At 37.6% G+C, this 22,081-nt stretch overlaps 1 protein-coding gene across 5 annotated transcripts; it reads left to right on the forward strand.

The window, feature by feature from the left end:
- Window positions 1-293: 293 nt before the first annotated feature.
- On the forward strand, window positions 294-21,626 carry LOC121246641. 5 transcript variants are annotated; one of them, XM_041144858.1, is made up of 12 exons: window positions 294-543; window positions 2,128-2,204; window positions 3,993-4,068; window positions 4,149-4,221; window positions 4,325-4,376; window positions 5,170-5,231; window positions 5,875-5,938; window positions 16,565-16,622; window positions 16,950-17,036; window positions 17,748-17,841; window positions 19,697-19,801; window positions 21,058-21,626. In XM_041144858.1, exons 1-11 carry the CDS (start codon window positions 455-457, stop codon window positions 19,787-19,789), a joined length of 825 nt encoding a protein of 274 aa, XP_041000792.1. In that variant the 5' UTR covers window positions 294-454; the 3' UTR covers window positions 19,790-19,801; window positions 21,058-21,626. The 5 variants fall into 5 exon arrangements, with proteins under 5 accessions (XP_041000792.1, XP_041000795.1, XP_041000793.1 ...); XM_041144861.1 differs by having other exon boundaries at window positions 330-543; window positions 19,697-19,822; window positions 21,055-21,626; XM_041144859.1 differs by having other exon boundaries at window positions 330-543; window positions 19,697-19,822.
- The last annotated feature ends 455 nt before the right edge of the window (window positions 21,627-22,081 follow it).

Below are 22,081 nucleotides of genomic sequence, written 5' to 3' on the forward strand. Positions count from 1 at the left end.
TCAATTATGATTCTTCATATTTGGTCAACTACTATAATAAAAGTTTAAATTATTTTAAATTTGTCCAATTCAATATAAAATATTTTTGACAACAGGTTGTTCTTACTAATTATTTTTAGAATAATGTTAGAGATAAGTCATTGTAGTAATATATACTTTACACTCACTATATGACTACTTATAATTAATTATTCCTAACACTCATTTGAAGAGATATATAGTCTAAATGATACCACATTATATATACAAAATAGATACTCTCAATAATAACTTCAATCTATATTTATTCTTATTTTTATCGAAAGCTCACCGAGTTATTATCGACATTCGGAGAGGGGGGGAGAGAGAGAGAGAGAGGGAGAGCCCAATTGGGAGGGAAATTGTCCCTGGCTCAATCCAATTTTTATCCCCCTAACAAGAGCTATTTTCTTTTTTCAAAATTTTCTTATTCGAGATGAGAATGTTCAATTCTTGGTTGAATCTATTCTGGATATTCTTGCACCTTTTTATTTTTCAATTCTCGCCCAGAATTTCCGCCATCAGGTAATCTTTTCTTCCCTTCGTTTCGGTTTTCTCAATGTGTCGAATTTCCGTGGATTTCAATATCATTTGGGTTTTGTGTGCGCTTCTTGGTTGAAGAGAGAACAAAGGAGAGGCGGAGATTTGAAATTTTTGAATCGCTGTTTATTGCCGTTTCGTTATTTGCTTCTTTTGGGTAAAAAATAGTAAAAGGTTGAATATTTAGTCACTCCTTTCCTTCTATTGAATTTGCCTCGACCGAATGACGCTTTTTTGTGTGAAATTTACGAAATGATTCGCTTTCTGTTCTGTTTTCGAGCTGTGATTGCGAGAAGTTCAGTTTGTGATCGCCTTCTTACAGTGTGTATCTATGCGTTTTATCAGGGAAATTCGTTCTTTTTGGTGATTCCTTCGAAAAGCTTTCGTTTTTTAATTGCAATGTTTTAGCTAGCTATTTACCAAATTCAAATGAAAATATGTGTGTAAAATGGTTTTCAATGTGGGTGTGAAACGATGGTGAATTGTAGTTCAATAAATTTTCTGGATCCTGTACTTTCTATACACAAGTTCACATAGAGTAATTTGGCTTGGCCCATTTTGCAAAAAAGAAGCTATACCCGAAAGTTTAGTTTGAGATCAAGCTTTCCTTTTACAAATAATCTTTTTATGATTTTAACACCTAATTGAAGAAGTGCACAATGTGAATTGAGAGATTACTTTTAGTATTCAATTACATTTTCTTTCTTTCTGTTTTTTTTTTTTTTTTTTTGGGTGAAAGAAGTTGCCTTTTTGTTTTTTCTAAATTCTGCATCACGTTTTTATATGTTAATTGTGTAGGCTGTAAAATGTTACATTTGCTGACTGAAAAAGTAGAATGCAAATTAAAGAAAGAAAACATTTTGCCTTCTTTATCATAAGGAAAATTTATGAAGAGGGACAATCTCCGTTGTAACATATTAATTATCAAAAAAAAAAAAAAAAAATCTCCATTGTAACATAATGATGCTTATAGGAAGAATATCAAGGTGGTACAGTGTTGGTAAAAGCACGCTTCGGCATAAAGTGCATAGTGCCAAGGCCAAAGCGCTTCACATACTGAAAGCTAAGTGCATTTAAAATAGTGCCCTTTAACACTTTTTTGTGTGAGCTTAAAGCACAGAAATGCATGCTTTTTGTAATTTCTTTTAGAAAAAATCATAAAAATTAAAAAAATCATACAAATAAATTCAAGAGACAGAAACTGATGTAATCTAATATCATCAAGTATTTATAGATCTTTGGTCCACTTTCACCAACACTGAGGTGGTAAGCCCCTTATGATATCATTCCATTTATTTAAATCTTTCCGTTTGTATGTGTTTGCAAGTGTGCACCTGCATGTGCATGCATTTGACAAAGTTTATGGATAATTGATGTTTTGAGCAGTGGTTGTTATATTATACTGAGCATGATTTTTTCCCCTTTGGAATCAAACATCCAAGTTGCTTCTTTGAAATTGCAGATATTGATTTAACTTATTTTGCTTTCTACATTTTTTTTCCTTTGGCCCTATTTAATGCTATTGGTAGTCAGGTTTGTGTTCTTATTTATTCCCTTCCACCATTGCAGGAAGGATATTGGGTTTCTAGAGAAACCCATTTGCAGAAATACTGTACAAGGAAGATATTTGCTCTCTGATGATAATGGTGAGCATGTTTCCTGTCCAGGTTTCTATTTGTTTTGTATCTCTCTTTGTGACCTTTTTTCTCTGCATTATTAATGTGAAAGATTGACATAGCACTTTCTCAAGCTGCAGTTATTCTAGATATTCCCATAATGTTCTGGGTCTTTTTCTCTTGGTTTTGGTGGATAACTTTTAATAACAGTTTGCAAACTGACTTGAGTTGTTAGATAAAGAGTTGTACGTAATGGGTGATTGCGACTATGTACCTCTAATCAAAGTTTTATAGATTAAATTCTTTTCAAAATGGGATAATACACTTTACTTTTCTGAGTAATAAGGATATAGGATTTGTAAAATCCCTACCCAATAAGGTTAGGAATGCTACTTTCTTACTAACCTATCAAAAAACACACAAAAAAAAAAAAAAAAAAAGTTAGAAATGCTACTTCACACTTTTCATAGCAGTTGATAATAAGAGTTCTATAAACAATATTGACTTAAAGTACCATTGACCACATTATTAAATCTCAACATTATAAATGAATAAAATTCAGCATGTTAAAACTTGAGAGAAACCACAATTTCATAGTAATTCTAAACATAAGTCATATAGCCTACATAACCTTCACTGGGTTGTTGCCCCCGCTATTAGCCTGCATGGTTATCCTCATTGTTACTTGGGATATTTCAAAACATATAAACAAAAATAAAAAGAGTTGCAAGCATCCTTTATCTTAGAGCAGTATCAAGTGAACAGTTTACACACAAAAAAAATGCACTTTCTTTGAAATTCTTGGGTCGCTACACACATATACAACTTGTGTCAGGGTTGGCGATCACAATAATCCTAAGTCCGTTTCCATGGCCACGAGTGGATTTGCATTAGGTATGAAAGCACTCGATAAGTGATGGCTTACTTGGGTGTGGAGGTTCTTGTGTCAGGGTTGGCGATCACAATAATCCTAACTCCGTTTCCATGGCCACGAGTGGATTTGCATTAGGTATGAAAGCACTCGAGAAGCGATGGCTTACTTGGGTGTGTCAACCTCCATGGATGACACAATGATGGTTGCATCGGCCTTTTTTGCAACCGTACCATGGCGCACAATTTAACAACCAAGATGTTCTTAATACAGTCACATATTCATACATCATCCTTCATTCATTTCGTTCCTTTTCTTTTCTCATAACTTTCATATCATGCGTATCCTTAAAACTTGCATGATGTGAGCACATAAATTAAATATAATGTAGCACAAGCATCACACTAAAGCATTTGCAAAACCTTAACTTTCATATCTTATAATTGATGCATAAAAAGACTTACACGAAAAGGCAAGTAACATATTATATAATTTGAGAATGATTTTTCCCTTTAATTAATTAAGTCTCAGGCGTGACAGGATTAAGGTCCTATAAAAACCTGTATGACACATCACTAATATTGTTTCGGATAAGTATTGTAATCATATTAAAAAGCGCTGAGGGTTGCAACCCAAGTGTATAGGAAGCATACAACGGAAAAAGATGTCAATTGATACTTCCCTTGATCTTTTTGGGCTATATAGTGCTTGCTATAGCTGCCATTGGTACCCTAGTGTCCTTCAGCATTTGGGTAACTTAATTTTGGTGGCCATCTACTATGGTTGTTTCAAAATTGTTCTTAAATGCATGGCGGTAATGCCAGACCTGTTCTTGTTTTTTTATGTATTCCTTCATTTTCACTTTAATAATTGCAACTTGACAAAGGTCGCACTGTTGTATTATTGCCTTTTCTTTCTCTGTCTCCTAAGTGATATACATATTGTAGGCCGTGTATGTGATGCTTTATCAATGGATCCACAGTCTGGCTGCTGTCCTGGAAAAGCAGAGAAATTCTCTTGTCAGTGAGTTTTTCTAAATTAGACTCTGTACTACTTACCTTCAAAACAACTTGGTGAGCTCACATCTGTTTTTCTTGTTTCAGTGGATGCAACCTTCTCTCGCAATGTTGCAACTCCTATGAGTTTTGTGTTTCGTGCTGCCTAAATCCGTCACGGGTATATTTGTGTTCCTTTTTTTTCTTTTTCTGGTTTTATTTTATCCCTCTCTTTTTTCATAAGTATCTTCAATATGTAATACTTTTCTGGAGTTCTTCTGCAGACACAAAACGAACAGGTACTGAAGGTGAAAATTGCTAAACAAGCAACTGCAGGTAAAATGCTGTTTCTGAACCAAAAAGATAAGGGTAAATTGTACCTTTTTTTATAGAGAAGTCGTTCGTTCTTTTGTTGGAAGGTATATTTTGAAAGTTTGACCTACATGGACTGCTATACCTTGCATTTAGATCTCATGTAGGTGATCTTTGAGTTTAAGGGGATGCTTGGGGAATGAGATGAGATGAGAATTGTGAATAGTAATAAGATGGTTTGTGAATAGTAGTGAGATAGTTTGAGTTAATGTTTTATGGAGTTTTGGGAAATGAGAGAGAAAAAGTTGAATAAAAAATATTGTGAAGTTAAAATATTATTAGAATATAATTTTTTAATATTATTTTTATTTTGGGATTTGAAATAGTTGAATTGTTTTTTGTTTGAAAGTTTGGGAAAGTTGTAATGATTAGTTTGAAAGTGTTTGTATTTGAGTGATGTTTGGGAAGGAAATGAGATGAGATAGGATGGGATGGGATGAGACCAAAACAATTTCCAAACATCCCCTAAAATTTAAAGTAAAATTAATTATTGTAGGTAACTAGTAATGGACCTTGCTTTTTTGGAGAAGAAACAATTACAGTATGTGGGAAAGAACATTGGATCTAATAAGCATTGATGACTGATGGTTCATTGCTATCTTTGGCTTGGGTCTGGGTCACTCTCGATGTGGTTATTGATCCCCTATATGTGTTAATTGGATATGAACTGAGCTAAATTTGATTTCCTTTCTAGGATATAGCAGCCTTTCTGTTGAATTTCTTTTAGGGTGATATATATCTGCAATTGTTCTAGCAGGAACTTATGCTGGTGTTTTTGATTTCTGTGCTGGAAGGTGCCGTCATAATTCTGAGAGTGTGGTAAGTAATACTCGTATTATTTGATTGTGGTTTCTGCTAGAGGATGGTTGTCAATATTTCTTAACTTGGATTTTCTTAACTAATAAAATTGGTATGCCTTATCAATTGCAGTGATTCTTTAGGCTGTAATCTTAAATGTTGACTTGGGTTTCCCTTTTAACTAACCAAAATTTGAAATTTGCATTTTCAATATGTTTCTTTTTTTTAGTTAAGCTAATGTATAGAATCACATGTGAGCTGATAAATCTGCTGATGGTGTGATGAACGCTTTCTATCTTTATAGTGAGTACTTCCTGATGCGGCGCCTTAGAGGGCCAACTATAGTTGCTCCTGAAGGCAGATCACTCAAGTTACTCTTGTTATTGCTTTTACTTGATTAACACTAAGGGAAAATCACATAAATTACTAATGTAATAAACGTTTACATGAAGAATAAGTGAACTCCTGGATTTACAAGAGCAAAATAAACAATGGTAATAATAATTTTACTAACAGTAACAATTTTCGCTCACCACCTACCAAGTTTAACTCTTATGTTCACCATATATTTGCTGATGTGGACTTAAGAAGTTGTAGTCTTCTTGATATGATTGTGAAATGCTATAGTTTGTTATACTATTTGAAATGAGTTTTAACTTTTCAGGTTCATGAAAATGCTTACCTTAGTGATTTCCATCACTGCTTTTCTCTGCCTTCAAATTCTTCGGGTGAGTCTACGTATGAATTTGTAGTTATTATTTCTATTAGGTGCACTTGTTTAGCTACATCTTTTTAACCATTAAGTTGTCTTCGAGTATCCATGTTTATATTGAAAGACACTTTTAACGATTGAGAGAATGTTACATTTTTAACATTTATTGTTCTCCCATCTTCTTGCTTCAATATCTGTTACTTGTTTTTATGCTGTCTAATGATTGCCAATTAATGCTTTCTCACTTGATTTTCTCTCCTAGGATTCAACCTCTGCAATTGCTTAGGTTTTTTGTTGATGTTTTTATGTTTAGAAATTTCATATTTAAACAAGGGCACTATTTAAAGATTTCATATCTGAATTTTTTTATATTTCATTAACAACAAAAGGATTACATTGTCTTCCACAAAAGCGTAGATTTTTTTTTTTTGTAACACCGCATATCTATAAGAGGGTGGTGAATATAATCTCTTGTTGCCTGAGAGGGATAAGTTTTGGGCCTTAAGGAAATTTAATTGTCTCAATTGTGAATTGAATTTTCCTTGGATCGTTACAAATGTTATCAAATCAAATTCTAGCCAGAAGTGTCAGATTTGTAACTACCAAAGAAGTCTCAAGCCACATTTAGGCTCATACTCCAAAAGGACTAGTTGATATTGCAATTGGAGTCTCTTCAAATCATTATAAAGGGCTTGAACTTCCCAATCACAAGCAATGTTGGATCCCCATTCACCACCTTTCTATACACACTCTGGGATATTACTATCTTCTCCTTTGAATCCCTAATGTTCTCGTTAAGCCATTGTATCATATTGCTTGGGTCAAGTCTCACACTTCTGGTTGGATTTGACTATGATATCATTGGTAACGACCACCCAAGGAAGGCTCAAGCCGCATCTAGACTCATTCTCCAAAAGGACTAGTCAAGTTATAATTGAAGCACCTTAGAATGACTATCAAAGGCTTGAAATTCTCTCTCCCAAGCAATATAGGACCCCTTTCACCATTTTCCTATGTACAATCCACGGTATTGCATTCCATGCCTAAACAGGTTGTAAAAGATTTGAGTGGAGCATATGGATGGTGGTAAATAGGAGTCTAGTGAATGAGATCATGTGTTGCTTGGAATGGAGAAGTTATCATCCTTTATAATGATTCAATGGAGATTTAATTGTTATCTTAGCTAGCCCATTTGGAGTATAAGCACAAATGTGGATTGAGATTTCCTTAGGTTGTTACATTAATTATCATACTTTAATACTTATTAAAAAAAAAAATTATCATACTTTAATGACAGAGTGATACAAGGACAATTTTGGAAGCATACAACATTAATTATTATCTAGGCAGAATTTTATTTGGGCCGATGGATTGTTTGCTTTTTAAGCAGAAAAACCTAATTTGCTCTTAATCAGAAGAAAATGTAATTGCTTGTAAAAGCAAGGTTTACACTATTTAAAATGTGGTGTTTCCAATAAACATGCTTATATATCAATCTTTGCTTTCTGCGAGGGGTCTATGTTTTCTTGTCTTGCATGCTTGGCTTCATGAAATGAATACTGCTAACCATATTTAGTGAGATTGTTGATATGATTCAAGCTAGAGTGAAAAAAAGATGAGGGAGCCCTAATAACATGCACATAAGCAGTAGAAAAGGATGTGATATATGGAGAAGTCATGCAAAGCATGCCCTTGGCTAGGATAAAATTGTGAATATATATATATATATATGTTGACCTTGTTACTTATCAAAAAAAATATCTATATGTTGACCTTGTTGATAAATTTCATATACTGCTAACCCAATTAGTTGGGATTAAGGATTAATTAACTTGAATACTGAATAACTAAACAGAAAAAAGTTTTAACCATTTGGAGACTTGGAGAATAAGATGGGATTCACATACACAAGTGTTCACATGCTAGGTTCCCTTGACAATTCATCACTACCCAAAGGAAAAAGGCATTAGAATTGTCTCAAATTATTTGCCAAACATTGAAAACTCTTCAATCTGTATAACTTATTTTATTTCCTCATAAATCCATTACCGTAGATTTTGTCCAACTGTTGGTTAGTTCATGTAGACCAAGCAGTCATGTGACAACCCAATGAAAGATCAAGCCACATCTGACCTACCCTCAAGAACTAGTCAATATTACTGTTAGAGTTTATTGAAATCATTATAAAGGGTAAGAATTTCTTCCTTCCAAGCAATGTGGAATCTCATTCACCACCCTTAGACTAAACTTGGGGTATTATAATCTCCCTTCCTTAAATCCCCACTATCCTTGTTATCACATTCAGTTGTGCGTGGCATGACTCAAGTCCTGCACTTTTGGTTAGGATTTACTTTGATACCCTTTGTAACAGCTCAGGGAAAGCTCAAGCCACATTTGGATCTATATTCCAAAAGGAGTAGTTAATGCTACAATTGGAGTTACTTGAAATCATTATAAAGGGCAATAACTTTTCCCTTTGAAGTAATGTGAGATTCTATTATTCATCACACACTCATACTAAATTTGGGTATACAAGTATTCGTGCACCTCCTCATACTAATAGAAACAATTTGGTTCTGAAAGCTGCAGTTTTTGTGTGATATTTCCAGAAAAGTGGGGCAAAGCCATAAAAGTATCGCCTTGCAGCTAGTTTAGTTTGGCTACTTGAATGGAAGATATTGATACTGTGCATCACATGAACCATTTCCCATGCTAAGTGAGAACAAGGGGCAGTCAATTCTCATATTCACTGCATGCCATGAAAAGCAAGCTTCCGAACTTAGAGACCATGAGTGAGCTTTTACAGCATTGCGAAGGAGATAAACCATGGGGAACTCACAAGCAACTGCTTCAACTTATCACAAGCATCTAATTGCTTCTAGCCTTGCCCATGGCTAGCTTTTCCCAGGAAAGAGTAGTCTCCTGTGGAGCAAAGATGCTGTAGCACCATTGGCTTCCTGTTTCTTTCCATACACTTGCATACTTTTTCTCCTTGTTGCTTCCTGTAATGTTTCCTTCGTTGTCTATGTTACGTTGATTGTCTCGGAAGTTTTTGAGGATTATGATGGGTCAATTTTTAGAAGTGGTGATTGAATCTAAATGCTTTATTTTGTCAAAACTTGGGACTGGTGGTATGCGAGTAACAGAGAGAAGATGGAAAACAGAGCACTCAGTGGTGCTGGGTTACTCTTCAATCCAGTGGCTTGGGAGGGTATTAGAGGAGTGTCTAAGCAAAGGGAAGAAGGAGGTTTATTCGGCAACACGAAATGGATTCAGCAGTATTATTGCTCAACGCTGTGTTAATAGGAGAGGGAGATATCTTGAAATTTCAGAGTATAATCAGGGGGGGAGGAGGAATGTCATATGTATTCCTGAGGGAGAAAGTGGATGGGGATGGAGGAAGATGAAGGACATGCTGTTAGAGCAAGGGAAGGATGGCTTGAAAGTGTGTGGTTTGACTGATGGAGGTTATCGGAGTCACGACACAGGGGCAATGAGACACCATGCTCGATCGTATAAGGAGGCCTTGGCAGTGAATGTAAACCTGCGTGATGGTGGTGAGAGAGCTGCTGGTAGAGGGCAAGGGCCAGACCGTAGGGAAGGAGTGTCAAATCCAAAAGGTGTGTTGAGCCACTCCCATGGCAGAGTCACTGTAGCGTGTCAGGAGTCGTGGGAAGTCAGAAGGAGGTTGTTGGAAATGCAGGGGCAATTGCGTTCTCTGCAGAGGGACGTGGCTGGAATAGTGGCATTTGTTGGTTCATTAAAGGCAAAGCACGGGGGTTTTAAAAGGGAAATCTAAAGATATGGGTTACGGGCTTGGCAATACCCAGAATGAGGCCCAGCAGAAATTATTAAAGGGGAAGGGATGGGCTGTGTGGAGAAAGAAGGGTGGGCCGTCGCGGCCATTTAGTTATAATTCATTTCGCAGCCCGCCTCGGGCTGATGGGGCAGGGCCTTCTAGGCCCAAGTCGGAGAACCCAAATGGGGCTGGGCCGTCTCAGCCCAGGCCCCAAACCCAAAGCAGCAGAATTGAGGCCCAGCCCATTACGTCTGGCGTGAGCCCAAGCCAGATGTTCACACCCGAGCTGCATAGCCTCGGGTTTGTGCCGGACAGCCAACCGACGGCGATGGGTCAGCCGCCAGTAGCACAGACGGCGTCGACGGTGGTAGAGGAGGCCCCCGATGACTTGGCCGGCGATGGGTCTAGCCAGATGTTCCCACCCGAGCTGCACAGCCTCGGGTTTGTGCCGGATAGCCAACCGACGGCGATGGGTCAGCTGTCGGTAGCACAGACGGCGCTGACGGTGGTAGAGGAGGCCGCCGATGATTTGGCCGGCGATGGGTCAGCTTGTTTCTGTGCGCAACAGGCTATGGTGGGCTACGAGGCTCGGTATTCTCCGCCTAAGGAGGGACAGAAATCGCCGAAGAAGGGAGGTGGGGTGTTCTTGGCTCCGACGGACTTGTCTGTGAAACACTTTTTGAGGAAGTTGAGGTGGCTAAGGAGGAGGAGGATTCGGATGACTTGATGCACTCAGTGGAGGATGAACCTTTCATCCTTGAGGCTTGCGGATTGGAGGAGCTTTCGGTGGGGGTGGTTTTCAGGAAATGGGGAATCCTATCCCATTGAATTACTATTTTCCAGATCAAGCCTCAGATTGGGTTATACATAAAGCAAAGGAAATTCAACATGTGGTGGGGATTGTTTGTGATGGGTATGAGGAGCAGTTCATAGCTTTGTTAACTGCTATGGAAGCTGGACATCGCCAAAATAAGAAAGGGAAATCGAAGAAAAGCCGGGAATTGAAAAGATTGATATGGTCGATGAACTCGGAGGGTAGCTCTAGTAGGAATAGGGCAAAAGGGAAGGGGCTGGCTGTTTCCCAATGAAGCCCAAGATTGTATCTTGGAATGTCTGGGGTCTCAACGAGGTAGAGAAACGTCTTCGGATTCGATATTTAATTCATGAGTGGAAAGCGGACATTGTGTGCCTACAGGAGACGAAGCTGAAAATGATCAGTAGGAAGACTGTGCGGATGGAGCAGCATGTATGTAGATTGGGTATACTTGGCCTCTTCAGGGGCATCGGGAGGAATTGTGGTGATGTGGGATAAGTGTGTGGTGGAGAAAGTGGAGGAATACATAGGGAGATATTTGATAGCATGCTCATTTAAATGTGTATCAGATGGTTTTGTGTGGGCATTTGCAGGTGTGTATGGGCCTAATCAAGATGTTGACAGAAGATTGTTGTGGGACGAGCTGGTAGGGGTGCATAGCTGGTGGGAGCTCCCTTGGTGTATTGGGGGGACTTCAATGTGGTTCGTTTCCAAAGTGAAGTTTCTGGAAGTAGAAGATTGAGGCCAGCAAGTTTGGAGTTCTCTGAGTGTATTTTTGACTTGAATTTGATCGACCTTCCACTTGCAGGGGGTGTAGCCACATGGTCGAATAATCAGTCTTGGTCCCGTTTGGATCGTTTCTTAATTTCACCTGAGCTGGAAAGCCATTTTCCTGATGTCTGGCAAACACGTTTGGTACGCCTAGCATTGGATCATTGGCCTATTTTGCTTGATTGTGGAGGTATTCGCAGCGGTAGAAGGTATTTTAAGTTTGAGAACATGTGGTTGAAGTCTGAAGGTTTTGTGGAAAGAGTCAAACAATGGTGGAGCTCGTATCATTTTGAAGGGACTCCCAGTTTCATTTTTGCAAATAAACTGAAAGTTTTAAAAAGAGACTTAAAGTTGTGGAACCAACAATCTTTTGGCAATATAGAGGATAACAAAAATACTAAGTGGGAGGAAATACAGGAGTTAGAAAGACTACAAGAAGGGAGACCACTTACTGAGGAGGAGCAAGCACAGAAAACTCTGCTGGTTGCAGATCTTGAGAGAATAATTCTACAAGAAGAGATGTCATGGCGCCAAAAATCAAGAGCTCTTTGGCTAAAGGAAGGAGACCGGAGCACAAAGTTTTTCCATAAAATTGCAAACTCTTATAGAAGAAATAATACCATTGAGGTGCTGAAAATTGAGGGGGTCGAGTGTAGAGAAGAAGAGGTAATAAAAGATCACGTGGTTGGTTTCTTTGGAGAGCTCCTCACTGAACAGGTGGGGTGGAGGCCTACTCTGAATGGTTTGGTTTTTGACACTATTGAGTCGGGGGAAGTTGCTAGAATGGAGAGGGCTTTCGTAGAGGAAGAGGTTTATGATGTAGTCAGGAAAATGGCAAAAGATAAGGCCCCCGGCCCTGATGGTTTATCTATGGGTTTTTACCAAGAATGTTGGGAGGTGATAAAGGAGGATCTTATGAAGGTGTTTCAGGAGTTTTTCTCGGTAGGTAAATTTGAGAAAAGCCTCAATACCACTTTCCTTGCTTTAATCCCTAAAAAGGTAGGGGCTTTTGAGATTTCTGATTTTCGGCCTATTAGCCTAGTGAATGGTACTTACAAGATCATTGCTAAAGTGCTTGCTAATCGTTTGAGTGGGGTCTTGGGGAAGATTGTTACTAAGCCTCAAAATGCCTTTGTGAAGGGTAGACAGATACTTGATGCGGCTCTAATTGCTAATGAATGTTTGGATAGTAGATTGAAGGCTGGTAGCTCAGGGCTTATGTGTAAGTTAGATATGGAAAAGGCGTATGATCATGTTAATTGAGATTTTCTTCTATGTTTACTGGGTAGGTGTGGATTGGAGAAAGATGGAGGTCTTGGATCAGATGGTGTATATCCACGGCAAGATTCTCTGTGTTAATCAACGGCAGCCCAGAGGGTTTCTTCCCGAGCTCTCGTGGTTTGAGACAAGGGGATCCATTATCTCCATTACTTTTTGTTATTGTTATGGAGGCATTAAGTAGGATGATCTTGGCTTTAGTGACTAATGGTTTTATTTGGGGTTTTCAGATTGGATCTAGGGGTATCACTACCATTTCACATTTGCTATTTGCAGATGATATGCTTATTATGTGCGAAACTGATTCAGATCAGTTTAGGGCTGTGAAGGCATTGCTGCTTTGTTTTGAAGCAGTGTCTGGTCTAAAAGTGAATTATGACAAATCTGAGTTGGTGCCTATTGGAGAAGTTCAGAATTTGAGGGAGTTGGTTGGCATTTTGGGTTGTAAGATAGCGTCTCTCCCTATGAGCTATTTGGGATTACCACTGGGTATAGCCCCGAGGGCGCGCTCTATTTGGGATACTGTGATTGAAAAAGTAGAGAGGAGACTGGCAGGTTGGAAGAGAATGTATTTGTCAAAAGGGGGCCGGGCTACGCTAATTAAAAGTACGCTTTCTAATCTACCCACTTACTTCTTATTCTTATTCCCTATACCGGCAAGTGTGGCAGGTCGTCTTGAGAAGCTATAAAGAGATTTTCTGTGGGGGGGCTTAGGTGAAGAGTTTAAATTCCATCTAGTTAAGTGGGAGATAGCGTGCCGTCCTATCTCCAATGGCGGTTTGGGTATCAGAAATTTGAGGGTGTTCAATCGGGCATTACTTGGCAAATGGTTGTGGCGATATATCAAGGAACCAGAAGCCTTATGGAAGACTCTGATTGAGAACAAATATGGTGGTTTTGGGGGGGGGGGGGGGGGTTGGTGTACTAGAGAAGTTAGAGGGGCCTCTGGAATGGGGCTATGGAAACATATTAGAAGAGGATGGGTGGTTTTCCACCAACACACAAGACTGCAATTGGGTACAGGTTCCAAGATCAGATTTTGGAAGGATGTTTGGTGTACCACTAGTACTCTACAAGACTTGTTTCCTACACTGTTCTTGATTGCAAATGCTAAAGATGCCATGGTGGCGGAGGTAATGGAAGTCGTAGGAAGGAACATCCACTGGAATATCAACTTTAATCGGGTAGCACGGGATTGAGAGTTGGGGAGTTTTGTAGATTTTTATAGTCTTTTGTATTCTTGTAGCCCAAATACCCAGCATGCAGATGATCTGTGGTGGAGACCAACAAGGAAAGGGGTGTTCACTGTTCGCTCTTTTTACAAGGTACTCACACAAGTTCCTAAGATACAATTTTCCTGGAGAAAGCTTTGGCGTAATAAGGCTCCTCCCAAAGCTTCCTTCTTTGTGTGGACAGCATCTTTGGAAAAGATTCTTACTATGGATAATCTGAGGAAAAGAAGCATAATCATAGTAGACTGGTGTTGTATGTGTAAAAGAAGGGGTGAATCGGTGAATCATTTACTTTTACATTGTGAGATAGCCAGGACTATTTGGGATGAGGTGCTCAGCAGAATGGATTTAGCGTGGGTTATGCCGAAAACTGTGTTGGATGTTTTGGCTTGCTGGACCTCGATTCGAGATGTGCGACAGATCAAAGCGATTTTGAAGATGATTCCTATCTGTATTATGTGGTGCTTGTGGCAGGAGCGCAATGAGAGGATTTTTGAAGACAGAGAGATCTATGGCGGAGCTAAAAATGTTATTTTTTAGGACCCTTCGTACTTGGGCCATTGCTGTGGACTTTAATGGCATGGACTTTCACGAGTTTTTAGTTTCTAATGCTCCTCCTACATAAGTAGGGCATATTGTGATTTTGTAATTGACAGTTGTTTGGATGAATATATACTTATTTTACTTATAAAAAAAAAAAAGATATTGATACTGTATAGTTCTGGGTTTTGATATATAATTTCAGACAAAATAAAATCTTAAGCTATATGAGTAAAGGATTAAGCTATTCTAAATGCTCCTCGATGGTACTTGACACTGTTATCAGGAAAAAATCTCTGATGTGACATTGATGTAGGACAAAGCGCTTTGATTACAAACTGAGGCATGGGTTTATGGACAAGTTTTAGGATTTAGGATGAGCTAGGACTAGGATTATGATGGGAAAAGGCTGGAAACTATTTGGGATTAAGGTTAGATTAGAGAAGGAAAATGATTCAGCTTGAAAGCAAGAATAAAGGGAAAGTCAAGTTCTAGTTTGCTATTCCTGGACTGTGAATAGTAACTGTAGAGCAGCACTTTCAGTTTCTGAAACTTATGAGGAATGGTTGGTTTAATGTAGGGGAGGGCAGCGGGGCCCTGCACCCCGCCCCTGTCCGCACCGCCTCCGCATGTGCGGGGCAGTGTCCCCGTCCTCCAGATGTGGGCTTCAGGGTAACCCGCCCGCATCTGGGCTCACCGCGGGTGCTTGGAGCGGGCTGGGCCCAGCCCCGGCCTGTATTTCTCCCACCCCGTATTATATATATATATATATATATGTAAATAGCTTTAGATTAATTTGTATTATTGTAATATCTTAGATTAATTTTTTTTAAAAATTTAGGCAACTTAGAATTTCTAACTTACAATGGCATCTGGGCCCAAAATGGCTCAGAAACAGGGTCTGGGCCATTTTTTGGGCCCAGAAATGTGTTCCTGGCGTTTTTTGGCCCATAAACATGTTTTGTGCCCACTGGCCTTTTTTAGAATTAACCACACGTGGTATGACTTATGAGTTAATTAGAAAGAGGACCCTTTGTTAATTTTTCGTCTATCAGCATTAATCGAAAACACATGGCTGCTTCACAGATTGCCACGTGTCAGCTTTAGAATTTTAAAGTAATTCATTTTAATAATAGTAATGATAATAAAAAATAAAATTGTTATAATAAAAACATATTTTTATTTAAATATAACAGACTTTAGAAAACCAAAAAACAAAAAACTGGAACGGCCACTGGCCCACCATGAGTGTGGCCCCACGGGCAAGCTTTACTGAAACATAACATTTATATAATTCGCTTGTGCTTTACTTGATCTACACATGATATTGAAATCCACTTAATAAAAAAAATTATTTGATAGTACTAATCAAATTAAAGTACATGCTTCAATCAAAATATACCAATTCGGTCATGACCAAAAAAGCTCAAGAATTGTAGGTATTAACTTCTATGCTAACATAGGCAATAAAGTACCATTCCATTTAGACAGCCAATTTGGACTATTACATCACATCCAATATTATGTGGAGGTATTGTATGTAAATGATCTTCAATATCATCTAAATAACCAACAATATTTGTTTACATTATTTTCTGGGTCTTGAAATGATACTTTATAATTTCTTTTAACAAAAATTATAAAAGCGTGCTTTTTTGTGCTTTAAGTTCACACAAAAAGCATGCTTAAAGTAAGCCATTATATTATACAGTCAACAATATAATAAAATAGCTTCCAATTATAAATGAGCATCCTCAGTCACTTTCAATCTCATTTATACATGTACATTCTTTTCCTTTAATCCGTTGATGGCTTGTACAGTCCTTTATGTTTTATGACCATCAATAATGATTTGTGATTTAACACAACAGTTGTCATTTATTTAACAGTGTACCTATGACTCTCTTTTATTTAATAAAGTTTTATTTGTTTTTATTTTATAGAATTTTTTTATACCTAGCTCGTATGAAGTTTTTTTTTTTTTTTTTTATAAATGTTAAGTAGCATTCTTAAGTCTACAGGGAGTGTGCTACAATTTTGTTTGTGGTTCTTCTAGGTTCTTTCCATCGAGATATGGTGATTCCTTATCGAAACAAGATTCAACTTTTAGATTGGTTTGCTTATCAAAAAACAAAAACTTTTAGATTGGATGCAGTTTACATTATTTAACATTTGAGTTTTGCGTGTTTTAAAATTCCTCTGCACCAGGGGCCAGTAATACACAACTTGAAGGAAGACTAAATGGAATTAACGTTATTGTTGGAAGGTGAGTAATCATGGTGATTGTCTTTTGTTTCTTCGATTCAATCTATTTAATATGGACACAGTTTTCCTGCGGTTGGTCCAACCCATCTATAAAAATGACTAGTGTCCATTAAACATGTGACAAGCACATGCTTTTTTAGAAGTTTAAGTTAAAAAACTGCCATGTGTTCCTTCATTAAAAAAACATGTGCTTTCACATGCTCAAAGGACACATGGAAATTTCTTAAATGGGTTGGAGAAAGTTTTATCCAACCCAGTTTAGAGCAAAACCCTGTCCATTTAATTTCCAACTTTAGCTTACACTTTGAACTCCTCACTTGGGTGATAGACAAAGTGAGTCATGTGATTCAGTTTGCAAGTCAAATGGGCAATCGTGCGTCCCAAATAAGCTTTTGGTGCTGAATCAATGTGAGATGTAAGTTACCCATTATGCATTTGTTCTATTATATTTGACCATTTTCTGAGATATTGTTGCTAAAATATCACAAGGTACTGTTTTCTTTGTGTCAATGATCTATGTGCAATTGCCGGGATGAAACTATGTGAATTCAGTAATTCTCTCCCTTTTTTTGTGACTACCCAAAAAATTTGCTTTACATAAAGATATGTTTATATTCTACCTGCGAACCTTTCTGCCCTTCTGTGGGTGGTTTTTTTTTGGAGGGAGGAGTTGATTTTTGACAGTGCCTTTTCTTCCCTTTCCCATCTCTTTTGGACGAAGGAAAACAATTTTATGGGGCATTTGGCCTTCCTATGAATTGATTAGTTGCACAAGAAGAATCATATTCATAGCATGCATTTGATCACAGTTACTAATTTACTATCTTGATTTTTAGCTTCTTAATATTATGATTGCGCCTCTTTTCTTTTCCTTTTGGGGAGGTCATTATGATTTTACCTTCCCTTTTCAATGATTAATGAGCTTTTATGTAAAGTTTCATAGGGCCCGTTTTAAATGCATGGGGACCAATCTTCCATGGGATGATATGATACTAGCTGTCTAAGAAGTTCCATTGAGCAAACAAGAATATAATGCATTTTGACTTTCTCTTTATAAGTTAATTCCTCTTGCTTTCTATCAGACTAATACATAAACTGCCCATGCTCTGATTTGTTTACAAAACAGTATGCATAAATATATGACCTGCAAAGGAGCTTGCTTGGCAAGCATGGGAGCAGATCAACCTGCAGAAGTTGTTGATGATGCCCCTAAAAATCTGGTATTCTTGCTCTTTTGCACCAAAGTTTTCATATTTCTATACTTTGTCTTTTCCTAGATAACAATGCTGATTAAAACTGTGTATTCTATCTATTGAGAGATTGGTACTCAGAGAAGGTTAAAAATTACAATATGGGCAGTCAATGGCTTGTCAGTTTTGATTTGTTTTTCATTCCTAGTTTTTTTTTTTTTTTTTTTTCTCACTTAGCATTGCAACATCTTAAAATTCTCTATATTGCAAAGATCATCTGTTGTTGGTGTTTGGAGCACTTCAACACCATCTTAGATTAAATATGATATCCCTTAACTTTTTTTGGTTGGGAAACGCATGCCTGGGAGGGGAAATTCCATAAACATTGAGGGCCATCAGTGCAACCTTGATCCATACCTCATTCCTTAAACATAGATTTGTGTTATGTTATGTAACACATGAGCCCATATGTGCTTATCCTCAAAATGTGTGTGGGTGGAGGTTTTGGCGAAAAGGAGACCTTGTTTGCTTTCAAGGATAAAACCTAAAACTTTGAAAACCTCTCATCTAATCTCATCTCATCACTACAACTTTCTCAAATTCCCACACAAAATAAAATAAACAATTCAACTTTTTCAAATCTCAAAACAAAAATAATATTAAAAAATATATTCTAATAATATTTTATTCAACTTTTTAACTTTAATCTCAACTTATCTCATCTCTGAAAACAAACGATGCCTAAGGGCACGCCAGAGGAATTCTCCTTTCTTGTGGTTTCAAATTTCTAGCAATAGTCCCTTCTGTACAATTTCCGCCCATCACCATTAATAGATGACACATGGTCTTATCATAGAATGCCGCGCGTGAATTTATTTTTTCTTAAAAAATAAAGTTAAAAAATAAGAGCTTTTTTCCTGATAATTTTATATATATATTTTTAGAAAAAGGTCAAAGGAAAAAAGAAAGAAAACCCACCCATGGTGGCACAGCCACCGTCGGTGGCCGTATTCTGGCCACCACGTGGGTGGGCTGAGACATGGTCACCACATGGGCCCTGCTCGGGCCACCTTCATGGTGGCCAGAGGTCTGCCACCCGTGGTGGTAGGTTTGTCCTTTTTTCTTCAAGTTTTCTAAATAATAGAAATTATTTTTTTAGTTAAAATATATTTTTTATTTTTTGAGAAGCATTTCGTTAAAAATTTAACGGTGATGGACAAAAATTGTAACAGAAGGGGCTATCACTAAAAATCTCAAACCACAAGGGAGCTATTGCGCAAAAAAAAAATAAAAAATAAAAAAGGCACAGCGTCCTAAATCCAAATTGGGGGGGTGTCCCTTCAAAAAATTCTTTTTTTATTCTGTTTTGTGTGTTTTGGGGAGGCTTCTTGGTTTCATTTCCAAGTCAATATAGGCTGAAGGCTACCCTCTCCAAAATTCTCTTTGTACTCGGCCTTTATGGGGGTTGCTTGAATCCTTAACTTCCACATTGGAAGGATGCCAGTAGCCCCCACCCTCCACTGCAATAATGATTCTGTTCTGCTCCAAACAGATGCAAGTTTCTTATTTATTAGCTTTTTGTTGACCAAACTGCAAGACTTTTTTATTTTTATTTTTTTTATGGTGTGGCAGTTATTAGAATCAAGGTCATATATTGTCCTAAAGTGTGATCAAAATGTTTTCCTGAAACAAAGGGAACAACTCAAAATTGAAATGCTATTGTTTTGAACATTCATTTCAACAATACAGGAGTGTTTGCATTTAGAAGAGAAATCTATGTAAAAATTATGAAACTTATAACATTAAATTCAATCCTGTTATGCGAATCAAAAATTCAATCCTGTTACACTTAACTAAACTCTATCTGTTCTTTGATGACTTTCAGAATCCTGGAGCATGCTTGTTTACTCGAGCACAAGCGATGCTTTCTTGTGATGGTTCACATCCACATACCAGGCGACTTTGTCCCTGTGCATAGTGCATCTACTTGGTGAGTTTTCATTTTCTCCATGTATGTCTAATATAGCATGTCTGTTGTGGATTTGCAGTGTACCTACCAGTGATTTTGATGTGATTTCTGATATGGGATTGTATTAAAGTTGTACTCACATATGTATTCATTTCCACCTCGAGTATTTTCAAGTGTGGCTGTATGCATATATACGTTGCCATTGGAGATTATATAGCGTTGTTGCAAAACCACAAAACTTGGCTGCTATCTTAAAACTGCTACTTTATTCCAGTTCACACTAAGCAATAGGGCCTACTGTAAATTATATTCCAAAATTCCCAATTATTTTTAATGAAACATATGAAATAACTTATTATAACAACTTGTAAATGGAATGATTTTTTTTTCTTTCATTTTATGTCATATTTTCACAATATATAATGTATCATGTAACTTCAAATTGAGTAATGCTACATACAATCGTAGAGTGTGCAAGTGCTAGGCAATTGCTTTGAAAAAGAGGGGTCCACTATTAAAAAATTAATTTTTTTTCATGTGGGTCCACTATATTTGCACACTCCACAACTGCAAATATCATTTCTCATAGGATAAAGCCTCCCAGGTGCCTTCGGTTTTTAGCTTGGACCCTACTGGCATTGTATTTCTATTTTTTCACTTCTACTTTCTTTTTAAGGGTTGGGGTGAACACAGAGGGTGAGGAGCATTCTGCCCCTTTCACTCCCGTTAAATTGATGAATGCACACTGATAATAATCTTAGCTTCAAAAAGGAGAAAGGAAAAAAAAAAAAAAAATCAGTTTTGTCAAGGACAGTTGAAGCATGGAAATGATTTTCTTGAGACCTACATATTTGCTGGAAAGGTTGTCAATGATGTGGGTGAGAAACCGGTAGTTTATTTTATGAACTAGATATTCATTTTCTTATCAACTGATTAAGCTGTTTAATCCATAAAAATTGTACATAGGGCTGGTGTGTGCCAAAGAACTTTCTTATTGCAATTGAGGCTTTTTTATTTTCTTTTTTCATTTTTAGCGAAGACAATAGTTTCTGCTAATGTATCATAATTGTCAAATGTGTAATATTCGTAATGTGGAAGATATATTCACCCCTTTATATTGTTTAGCTTCTTGGCATCAATTTAACATTGCAATATCCTTCTATTCTTAGAGTAGTGAGTGAAGAATGCAATTACAGTGTGAATTGCTTGAGTAATCTCTCTCTCTCTCTCTCTCTCTCTCATATCCTATTGTTTTGTTTTGATTTTGGAAAAAGCAGAAAGAGGCAGCGTCGTGGCGGTTAGTTGTACAGCAGAATTATTGCAACTGTGCAACTTGCTTGTCATCATCAGGGAGAAGGGGTTTACTTCTGCTGTCTCATTTTATCCTCTGTTTTTCTAAGTTGTTCCTGGTGGCCATTCTACAGCAAACCATTCAATTCTAAAACGCAATTACTTTTGGCAAAGAGAGCAAAATCATTCCTGTCTGGGTTCTTGGTCGGCAGCTTCAGACATGATTTATTCGAGGTTCACGATTGGGTTAGTCATTTTCAGCCAAATTAACTCTCTGCCGTACTATTAAAGGTTAGGCTTGTGCTCACAGAATATGGTGTAGGAGTACTATCTTTTTGTTCTAACTGCGAGTTAAATGTAAATAATATATCTTCTTGCGGACGAGTGGGAGGAAAAGCTTGTGCCTCTTCCTTGATGAGATTCTACAAATAGCTAACCTTTTTACCATAGGGTGGTCTGCACTCTACATCTGGTAACATCAGTAATGGTTTGTATTTAGTTTAGATTGAGATCTGGACATTTCTTTTTTATGGAACAGGGTAAAAAAATTGATATCCGTATCAAATTATGATTGTTTTTTCTAGGAAGATTGGGGGGGGGGGGGGGGGGGAGAGATTTTGGTAGTCGTATGCCTTGCGTCGGTAGTTCACCGACGGAGAGAGGTACTGCATGCAGAATAAAGGCAGTTGTGTAATGAAATGAGTTTCATGTTTTACAGTACCCTCCAATTATAAGCCGAAACATAGGCGATTTATGTAAAAAAAAAAAGTAGGTGCGATGGATGGGAATCATTTCCCCCTCCCCCCTCTCCCCTCTCCCTTTCTCTTTGACAGACTCCTCTCCCTTTCAGACTTGTGTCCCTTTCTCTTTGAACCCTCTCCTCTCCCTTTCATGGCAAGTTCCTATCTTCTTTCCTTTTCCACTATAGCATAGCAGAGGGAAAATAGAAGTTTGAGAGTTTCTATTTTACACAATTCAGTGAATTTTATCCCCAAACCCCATGAAATGTTG

The sequence above is a fragment of the Juglans microcarpa x Juglans regia genome, chromosome 1S (genome assembly GCF_004785595.1).
Source record: "Juglans microcarpa x Juglans regia isolate MS1-56 chromosome 1S, Jm3101_v1.0, whole genome shotgun sequence".
Taxonomy (NCBI): Eukaryota; Viridiplantae; Streptophyta; class Magnoliopsida; order Fagales; family Juglandaceae; genus Juglans; species Juglans microcarpa x Juglans regia.